This window comes from Etheostoma cragini, chromosome 4 (assembly GCF_013103735.1).
Source record: "Etheostoma cragini isolate CJK2018 chromosome 4, CSU_Ecrag_1.0, whole genome shotgun sequence".
Taxonomy (NCBI): domain Eukaryota; kingdom Metazoa; phylum Chordata; class Actinopteri; order Perciformes; family Percidae; genus Etheostoma; species Etheostoma cragini.
Window position 1 is genome coordinate 23,763,846 of NC_048410.1, and position 10,221 is coordinate 23,774,066.

Consider the following 10,221-nt stretch of genomic DNA (forward strand, 5'->3'; position numbering starts at 1 on the left):
TGAGCAAAAAGAACATCAAAGCTCGTCTCAATTTCTCCACAACACATCTTGATGATCCCCAAGACTTTTGGGACAAAATTCTGTGGGCCGATGAGACAAAAGTGGAACTCTTTGGAAGGTATGTGTCCAAGTATATCTGGCGTAGAAGGAACACTGCATTTCATAAAAAGAACATTATACCAACAGTAGAATATGGTGGTGGTAGTGTGATGGTCTGGGGCTGTTTTGCTGCTTCAGGACCTGGAAGACTTGCCGTGATAAAAGGAACTATGAATTCTGCTGTCTACCAAGAGATCCTGAAGGAGAATGTCCGACCATCTGTTCGTGTACTCAAGCTGAAAAAAACTTGGGTTCTGCAGCAGGACAATGATCCTAAACACACCAGCAAGTCAACCACCGAATGGCTGAAGAAAAACAAAATGAAGACTTTGGAGTGGCCTAGCCAAAGTCCTGACCTGAATCCTATTGAGATGTTGTGGTATGACCTTAAAAAGGCTGTTCATGCTCGAAAACCCTCTAATTTAACTGAATTAGCACAATTCTGCAAAGATGAGTGGGCCAAAATTCCTCCAGGACGCTGTAAAAGCCTCATTGCACGTTATTGCAAACGCTTGGTTGCAGTTGTTGCTGCTAAGGGTGTCCCAACCAGTTATTAGGTTTAGGGGGCAATCACTTTTTCACACAGGGCCATGATGGTTGGGATTTTTTTTCACCTTTAATAATAAACACCTTCATTTACAAATTGCATTTTGTGTTTACTTGTGTTGTCCTTGACTATTGTTTAAATTGGTTTGATGTTCCGAAACACTTAAGTGTGACAAACATGCAAAGGAACAGGAAATGAGGAAGGGGGAAAACACTTTTTCACACCACTGTAACTGTCAAGTCAAAAATGAAAGGCGGAAAAGGCCAAAAGAAAATTGTAAAAATGTCAAATACTTAATAAACTTTCAAACATCAACATGTGTCAAAATGACACAAATACAAATACTTTCCCTGTTCTATTTGCTATACTCGTGTGTTGCATGAAAAATAGGCGTTGGTTCTATTTTCTAGCCGGCTCGTGTTTTTCGTGTGGCTCGAGGCGCACGTGGGACGTGCGTGTCACGCAGGTGTGTGTAAGCTCTAACCTGTTGACACGCAGCTGACACGCTCACGACGTATCCAGCGTGTAGCCGGCCTTATATTTTCCTATTTATGTGATTGAAGTATCAGATGGCTGAGTACTGTCAGGTGTCAACTAGAAGTCTGAGGCACCTGAACAGGGTATTGTGCCTGTGCAGCGGTTGTAAGAGCCTCGGTGTGTACTCACATAGAGGTGAAAGTGCAGGAAGACTGCGAGCGGAGTCGGGGTGGCCTGTGGGAACTGCAGCAGCAACGTCTGCAGGTAGAGCTCCAGCTCTTTCTGCCGCCGCTCCACCAGACTCTTTGAGTTCTTCCCCAGCATCTTCTTTGGAGGAAGCAGCCGTCGGTCCACCTTCTTCTCTGCCGTCAGCTTAAGGGAAACATACAGGATAAAAAATTACGTAATAAGGCAAAAATGCCAAACCTTGCCTGGGTGCAACTTCCCCAATGTCAAGATTTGATGCTTTTCTCTGTTTTATACAATTGTGAACTGAATATCTTTGGTATCAGGGACGTTAATCAGACAAAACAAGCCATTTGAAGACCTTAAACTCTAGAACATTGTGATGGAGATTTTTACCATTTAAAAAAAATAAATAAAATGGAAACATTCATTTAAACTAAGACTTATTAATTGCAGACCTAGTTCTGGAGATAAGAAGTGCACACACAGTGAGGATTGCTATCAGTCACAGTCAACATTGAGTTGGTAACATATTTTCATCAAAGTTGTGCAATAATGCACTCGCATGTGGTGCATCTATGACTCAATGCATTATGGTTAGTACTGAGTGGGGATGCATAATATATCTGTGGCCATTGCATTGAATAATGTGAAGCCTTTACTTACAAAAGCTGTGTGGTGTGGCTCCTTTATGATTGTTAGTATAGGTATAATAAGAAAAATACCACACAGGTGAGTAAACGAACATACCAGTTACATTGCTGCGTGTTATCAAATGCAAAATAAAGAATGTCAATAAAATGCCCATCCTTATGGTAACTACAAATTATTTGAAAGGGTTGTATTGACATTTGGAAAATATAAGAAAAAGGTTTTCATTTTCCTCTTTACATTTTTCCAATGCAAGGCAGTTACTGGCCCTAAAATTCAATTTTGTGAATCTCTAATAATTATATAGAATTTTAACAATTTCATATGGTTGGTTCACTCAGTAAGAACGCCTACTTCATGCATCACAGCGCTAGATTGAATTTAAAACAAAAACCCATGTGTTGTGCTGCTGGTTTACCTGGAAGGACTACACAATATATGTTTGGTGAAAGGGATCCTGCCTATCACAAAGCAGACGAATCACCGCTGACCTACCTTCTCGTGGAGGTCGTGGAAATCACTGTAGCGGTGCTTCACAGTCCATCTGTGCTCTCCATCCGACACCTCGATGATGTAGACCTGAACCAGCACAGCAGGACACTTAGTGATTATCACAACCTGTCTGAATTAAAGAACTGCTCACTGAGCTGCATGGATTCTCCAATAATTAAAAGGAGAAAGACCAAATACCATATTTGAACCATTTTCTCCTATATGCAAGCAACCACTTGCTAAGGCGAACTAAGTTTCATACTTGGGTCATGTTATCTATGCAGATCCATGTGCTAAAAACTCAAGAACAGTTCCAGGAAGCAGACAGTGAACCTTTGAGTTCATCTCATAATTCAAGTTTTTTTATGGTAATATGCACAACAATGTAAAGGAACAGTTGCCGCCAATGAAAATCTTAGATCTAGGGCTTCATTCAACAATGCTTAAACAAATAGGTCTTAAATATTTTGACTTTGTCAATTAGAAAGTCAAAATCTTGACACCCCTATTAATTAATATAAGTCATAATTTTGATCCCCTAGAAATTATTATACCTGACTGAATTATTTTCCTGGACAAAAGTTGCTTAAATGAAAATGTTTTTAAATTTAAGGAAAGAAAAGAAAATTAGACAATATTAATAATCTGTTTTTATTTATATGGTGCATTATACAACACTCAAAGCTCTAAAAAAGGAAGGTTTTGACTTGGTGATTTGAACATGGCAGATGTGTTTGGGGAGAGTTCCCCAAACTCTATAGAGATTACAGTTTAACATCTCCATATTGTGAATGCCATCGTGCCTGCCAATGATGTTGCTGTTCTGTACTATTGTTTTTGACATAAAAAAATGAACGTAAAAAATAAATAATGGATAATATATTATAATAAAATAATTCATGCACGGATAAACACTTAGTTTGCAGTCTAGGGGTGAACCATTCATCAATGGGGATGAACAATCACGTAAACGTGCGAGGATTACAACACATAGACATTAAATATTATATTTTATGAGACACTAAAAGCCGCAGTGTGCTGTCAGGTCTGTCATCTTTGTGAATACTCTGTGACAGCTCAGTTTGCACGGCAGGCGAGTGTGTTTTTCCCCAGGAGGGCGAAAGCATTTCCCTGTCCCGCCCTCCTCCGTCTTTGATTGGCTTACCCTGAAATCATGAACCCTAACCCTAACCAATACCACTGCTATTGGTCTAAACTTACAAATCAACAAGAGTAGGCAGAGAGTGCTAGCCAATCAGAGGAAGGATAGGTTGGGTCATACCCTCGCAATCCTAGGAAGAAAAAAAATGGCTAACGGCAGTTAGCAGTTAGCTAATCAATTGTGTCCTTATTTTTAGTCCAGTCTTAGGAACATAAAGACCTAACGACTAACCAAAAACGTACAATAATTGAACAGTTTATGTATTGCATTGAAGGAGCAATTTCTTCAACATTAACTCACTGTCACTTTGACAGATCTGAGGCTAAGGGTAGCTACGAGCTAGCTTAGCTAACTGGCGCTAGGCTAGCATCCATAAGAGAGGCACCCGGACGTAGCTTACAGTATAGTTTTCCACCAGCTCCGATCCGACAACACACACTTTCCTCTCCGAAACCTCCTCTCGATACGGGGTGGGCTCCATCTTGAGATCAAGCTGAAGCAAATGTTATCTGTTATTAAGCAATACAACTCTTAACTAAATCGGCTTTGGAGGATCCCCAGCTTTTCTTCTCAGTTAGCCGCCTCCTGACGCCATGTTTGTTGTGATGCTGAACGAAGCAGCTGACTGCTTTCTCCTTCGTCTTCTTCTTCTTCTTGTTTCCGGCAGGCTAGACCATAGTTAGATGGTTAGACCCTTCATAATAACGATATTTGATATCAATATAGTCTATGGGCTAGACGCAAAGTTGACTGCTTTCAAAATGCTCAAACTTTATGTAGGCCTACTGTTCTTCTAGGACAGATTTCACAACGTTTTCGTTTCAGGAAAAAAATATTTTTTGTTGAATGTTTTATATACGAAAATTTTATGAGTTAGACAAGGAAGACCACACATATAATGACGGTCAAATATATATGAAAACAAAGTAAAAGGACAAACATGCGTTCTCGCTCCAAGCTATATGTCCGATAATAGAAACATGTCTCATCTTTCAAATACTAATGGGTCATTCTATGAAAATGGTGGCTTTTGGAACAGACAACTTTCTAAAAATGTAATTCTTTTTTTTATACCAAAATTTTAAGTCAGATAATTGTTACATCTAAACTTTATAAATCAACTTAAATGACAGCATTTTTTTACATTATTACATAAAAAAATGCTTGTGCTGCCTTTTTGTCACTGGTTTTACCTATATTTTAGATGACAATTCAGGCTTTCCAGAATGTAATTTGACTATTTAATTTGCATACATAATCAAAGATAGAAAAAGTTAATGTTATATTAAGTAATTGTCTTGATTAGTAACAATTTACTTTAAACAGGTATGTTTACAGTTCTTTTGTGTGACATTTTTCTATTTCCAACATTGTGTTTTTTGTTGTTAAATTAGAAATAATTGAGGTTGAGTGATCAAAATGAAATGATCATATCCTTAAAATGCCTACTAATGAATGCAGCAGTATTTAGGTGGATACAAAAAACATACTTTGTGAAACTGGGCAACTCTGATGCCAGAACACCAATTTGCCATGCAGTAACACCAGTGACACAATGTAACACCACTGACGCAATGTGAAACCAAGGACATAACATACGATTATTTCAAACAATTTTTATCAATTTATTACCAATATTTAACTTTACGAATAATTTCAGATTTTATAACATGTGTTAATTTAATATGAACAATAAAATGAAGGCAATTGGTCAGATTTAGACCAAAAGATGAAGCCTATTGACTTTTAAAACAACACTGTCATGTCCACTAGAACATTAGAAACATTGAACGTTGAACATTTAGTTAACATTGAACGTTAACTAAAACTGTTTTCCCAACAGCACTGATATGAACATTTTGAATGCAGTTAAACCTAAGTTCATGGAACATTTCCTATACTAACTGTTCTTCACTTTTACTTATGATGTGTCTTTGCCATTTTATTGTGTCCAGCTGTTATTTCCTAGCCAATCTCTTTGCTTACTAGCCACTGATGGTGTCTTCACTAGTAGCCAGTTCAAATCTGCCACTTTCACACATTTAGGTGCTCCTCCAAGTACTTCCAGATATTGTGGTCAAGCTGGACTGCTCTTTTGTTTACTGGCAACAGCTCTGGCATCAGACAAACAATCTGGTCATCTCCATAAGTGTTGATATCCTCTCTTGGGCTTGGCCAGTAGAACTTGTTGACTCCATTCCTGTGCATGCACTTCACTCTCACATTATGTTCTTCGACCTCCAGTATAATGCCAGGGAATGGTTGTTCGTCATAGTTCACGATGCACCAATGTCCACTGTGGTGAGACTCAATAACATCTGGACGAAGTGGAGCTGAGGTACCCGGGTTGATGACACCTGGTTGATGTGGAGGTGAGAGATCACAGCCATTAGCCGACATTGTCGGGAGGCTGACTTCTTGGAGTCCATGACATGGACAATCCCACACGCCTTCAGCTGCTTGGCAGAGACAACTTATGTCTCGATATTTTAGGATGCCTGATAGAAAGACATTGCATCAGTAATGTCTCTCCCACGGCGGACTAAGAGGTCGGCTGACCTCTTTAATGAACCCCCCCCCACTCCATCCGGAGCACCCTTTCCGTGACTGGCCTCGAAAAAGTTCCACGTAGTCCCCTGGAAGCCCTTTTTGAAAGGTTCCGTGCAAATCATGTAAAAGTTGCCCTTCTGTTTATATTGTGTGGCTGGACCATCACTATATAATAAATCGTTAACATTAAGATTTTGTTTATTAATAGCAGCTCAGTAACAATAGTGACAGTGGTAGAATAGATACAGTCTGAAAGCATAGACTGTATATTTATTAATATTAAGGGTCTATGGTCTGAACTAACAAACTTAATCCATCTACTATGTGTGTGAGGAGGAGTGTTCTGACCTATTGACCGAATGACCAACAAATGCACAAATCCGTTTCAGTAACTGCGAGAGTCAAGACGCATGATTTACAAAAAATAAAGATAAAAGTAAGATAATATTTTACCAACATGAGTCGGCTGAACCAAGGCAGATGTAGAAGAAGCACCCAATACAATATTAAAGCAAAAGCAATACCACAGTTAGTAGAAATACTCTTTGCAAATTCTTACTAGACAAATAGTTTGAAATAGTAAAACCAATCTTTAATGTATATTGTGCAACTAGCTATATGATCTCTTACATTAAAACGATAACCTCATTAAAGGATATGTAAGTACTTTATGTTGGTAATAGCCACACACCTTTATGTAATTACAGTTTTGTATATTATCATTTTGTTTGATTTATTTACTTGGTCTACTTTTCTTTTTCTACAATTAGTTTTTAACTCTTCTATAATATTGTCATGTTTATTGTAGTTTTCTGAACATTTTACCAATAATCTTAAACTTCATTTTTACAACAAAATGCAATCATTTTTCTTTTCTTTTTTAAACTCACTGTCCTAGAATGTTTACTGTGGCTAGGATGGCACGCATCAGTACATCAATTCATTTTCCAGAAATATTTTCTTTTTATATTTTGCATTTTAAGCAGCACTAGTTGTAAGAATTCAATTATATCAAATGCTATAATGCTCATTTGCTAGGATCCTTCTGCTTCAAACTGTTAGTTTACATCACAGCCGCATGGGGTCACTAGAGCAGCTGCCAACCTACATTCTCCATATGTTGTGTCATTGACTACTTGATACTGTTTATTAGAACTGAACTGAATTGTACAGTTGTGCCCATATTAGCTTCAGGGAGCAGACCTCATCAGGTCTGATGGTCTCTAGGGACATTCTTTGTCCTTTGATTTAGGTGACATTGAAGAAAAATTTCAAGTTTTATTGCTTCTATATTGTTTAAGGGGCTGTACTTTTTTAAGTAAAAGTCCTTTATTTTGGATAAATTCTTCTGGTTGGATAATTTTAAATAAACCTAACTGTAGGCTGTACTCAGACACAGCCGTATTTGGAGCTAAATGCTAAGGTCAGCATGCAATGCTAACATGCTGACGTTTAGCAGGCATTCTTATCACCATGCTCACCATGTTACTTTAATAACAGACTTAATATACAGTCTATGGTTAGCATGCTAATAACATTAACATTAAACACAAAGTGCAGCTCAGGCTGATAGAAACGTCATTAGTTTAGCAGGAATTGGATTCAAAGTACCAAATTCAAAAAAGGTTCGACCTGATGATGGCGCAAGATGCAAAGTCAAGGGACCACAAAGAACACGTTAACCACTGTAACCTTAGTTTCATTGTTTTTACAGGTCCTGTGGGTGGGGTACTTGTATGTGAGTGACACAATAACTATCCACTGTTTTTAATACTACAGTAACTTCCTCTCTCGTCGTTGCCCAGCGCTGCTGGGTGTTGTGTTGTGCTGGGCTCGAGGTCTACGTGCTGGATGTGTGTCTGTTGTCAGAGGGGCGGGGAGGAGTAACAGCAGCAGCTGTGGATCCGATTTCAGCTGCTAAAACTGAAGCGGAGGGAACCATCTTGCTGGGGAGAGTACCGTAATTCTTCTTACCACGACAACACAACGTAAGCCACCTGCAAGCCGAGATGTAGATTATAACAATGTTATAGACCTGGATGAAGGAAATATTTTATAGACATCTGTCACATTAAAGTGTCATTAGTCGTAGTATTTAACCCTGCTAACGAGACACAACCCTCCTGTTGGTAAACCTCTGAATGGATCCTTCCAGCTCTTTATCCATGCTCCGAGAGGAAGGCAGAGCCACAGTCCGTGTTGGTCGGAGCTGAGTACACTGCATTTAGCGGCCTTAAACTGAGAAAATAATAGCTTTAAGTCAACTAGAGTACGCTTCAAACCCCCTTTAACAGCTCATTTAAGTTCACTAATCAGAGCTGTAAGAAGCTTGTTTGACTTTCAGAGAGATTAAGAATAGACATTAGAAAGACAGAGGAGGGCGTGACAGGGAGCCAGCCGAGCAGGCAAGCTGCTGCTGCAAGGGGAGGAAGAGCAGGCGATGCATCAGCCAAAGCCAGAGGTCAAGAAAAAACGCGACAGAATAGTGAAAAGGTAGACTGACAGAGAGGTGGTCGTTTGTGACCTAAACCAGAAAAACAGACACCAGCCTCTCTTCGTTGTGTGGGCCACCGAGCAGGGATGTGAAGGAGAGCAGCAGGGAGGAAGGAAGGCGACTGCAACCACGACAAGAAAATGCTCTCAGAGATGATGTGCAGAAGGAGCTGTCAGCAGCAGCAGGATGGGAAAGAGGCTCCACAGAGGGACCCTTCCATTCGTAGGAAACACGGCTGGTCCAAGAGCTGCAAGGGGCGCCTGCAGGGCCGGAGGACAGGGCAGGGAGGGTGGCCTAAAGGGCGCAATCACCACCAGCACCCTCAACGTCACCCTCCTCATCGTTACCCTCAGCCACAACACTTCCAGAGGCCGGTGATGTCACTCCGGCCCGTTAACGTCAAAGGAAACCGAGCGAGGGGGATGCGGGCCCCCAAGAACACCAACCAGTTTCTAATGCACGAGAAGTACCAGATGCTGCATATGCGCTCCGACTCAGTGGGGAGCGACAGCAGCAGCTGCTCCGACAGCGACTTGGAGCTCACAGACATGGACTCATACCTGGGCGTCCTGGAGAATGCAAGAGGAGCCCTATTGGACAGTCCCAACCCACACGGCTCAACAGCGCCACCCGGTCAGATTGTGGTACTGCACGACAGTCTGCATCTGCAGGATCACAGTCTGCGTCTGCAGGAGGACAGCATGCAGTATTTCCCCTCTGAAGATGACCTGATTCAGAGCCAGAATTTCATGCAGAGGGACTTTGTTGAGTTCTGTGACATCCTGACACCCTGAAGGCAAACTTTTTGTTCCCAGCACTGTGAAACTCAAACCTCAGACTGAACGGGGTCAGGTTTGTTCTGCTTCATGTTCACAGGGAATTCAAATATCCATCCTATCAAGTCGTTTAGCCTTAACGTGCTATGTTATTTACCACCAGAGGAATCTTATCAAAACTTATTTTTTTAAAGTGTCATTTTCGTCATAAGCTACACATGAAGTTTATGCCTTAGTTCTTCTTTTTTGAAGATGCTGTTTGAGTGAAATGATTCCATAATTAAGATGGATATTTTTTAAATTTTTTCATGTTTTGTCATGTAAAATGTGTCCGAGTGCTGTAAAGTGCTGCCTTTCTGTTGTTGTTGTTGTGCTGCTGCACAGAAAGGGAGATGGGTTGGGTGGTGGGAGTGAGCCCACAAGGCCAATCAGCATTGAGCTGGCTGGATTAGGCTGCAGATGATTGGCTGTAGTAGAGTGTCATGATCAAAAAAGCTTTTTATTGTACAGAATAAAAATAAATATGTCATTGATGTAACATTGGTATATTGTCTTTGTGGATATACGAGTTTAAATGAGTTTTTACTAAAGTTATCAGGGTCAATGTATTAATGTGAATAATGCACATTTAAAAGTGCTCTAAGCAATGTCGGGTGCTGTCATTTTATTTTATTTAAGTATTATTACTCCTCCTCCTCCCGTCCCCCTCCCTTCAGCACACTAACCCCCACCACAAATCCTTCTTTTTGGTACTGGCTGGAAACACTAGCTAAGTTTCCATCCACTT

The 10,221-nt window shown here is 40.2% G+C and overlaps 2 protein-coding genes across 2 annotated transcripts in view; one reads left to right on the top strand and one right to left on the bottom strand.

Moving 5' to 3' along the window:
- nisch (nischarin) overlaps positions 1–4,251 on the bottom strand; it is a 32,628-nt gene extending 28,377 nt beyond the window's left edge. Inside the window, exons 1-3 of the mRNA XM_034868943.1 lie at positions 4,015–4,251; positions 2,456–2,539; positions 1,313–1,495 (exon numbers count right to left, since the gene is read on the bottom strand). Coding sequence (XP_034724834.1) covers positions 1,313–1,495; positions 2,456–2,539; positions 4,015–4,095 — 348 coding nt within the window. The 5' untranslated portion in view covers positions 4,096–4,251. The remainder of the gene's footprint in view (positions 1–1,312; positions 1,496–2,455; positions 2,540–4,014) is intronic.
- A 4,096-nt stretch (positions 4,252–8,347) lies between these two features.
- Positions 8,348–9,539, top strand: wu:fb55g09. The gene has a single exon (XM_034868985.1). The coding sequence runs from the start codon at positions 8,799–8,801 to the stop codon at positions 9,450–9,452; it is 654 nt and encodes a 217-aa protein (XP_034724876.1). The 5' UTR covers positions 8,348–8,798; the 3' UTR covers positions 9,453–9,539.
- The last annotated feature ends 682 nt before the right edge of the window (positions 9,540–10,221 follow it).

What these genes read in the sequence shown, in the direction of transcription:
- wu:fb55g09 (XM_034868985.1), top strand. Translation starts at nt 8,799, where the DNA reads ATGCTCTCAGAGATGATGTGCAGAAGGAGCTGTCAGCAGCAGCAGGAT.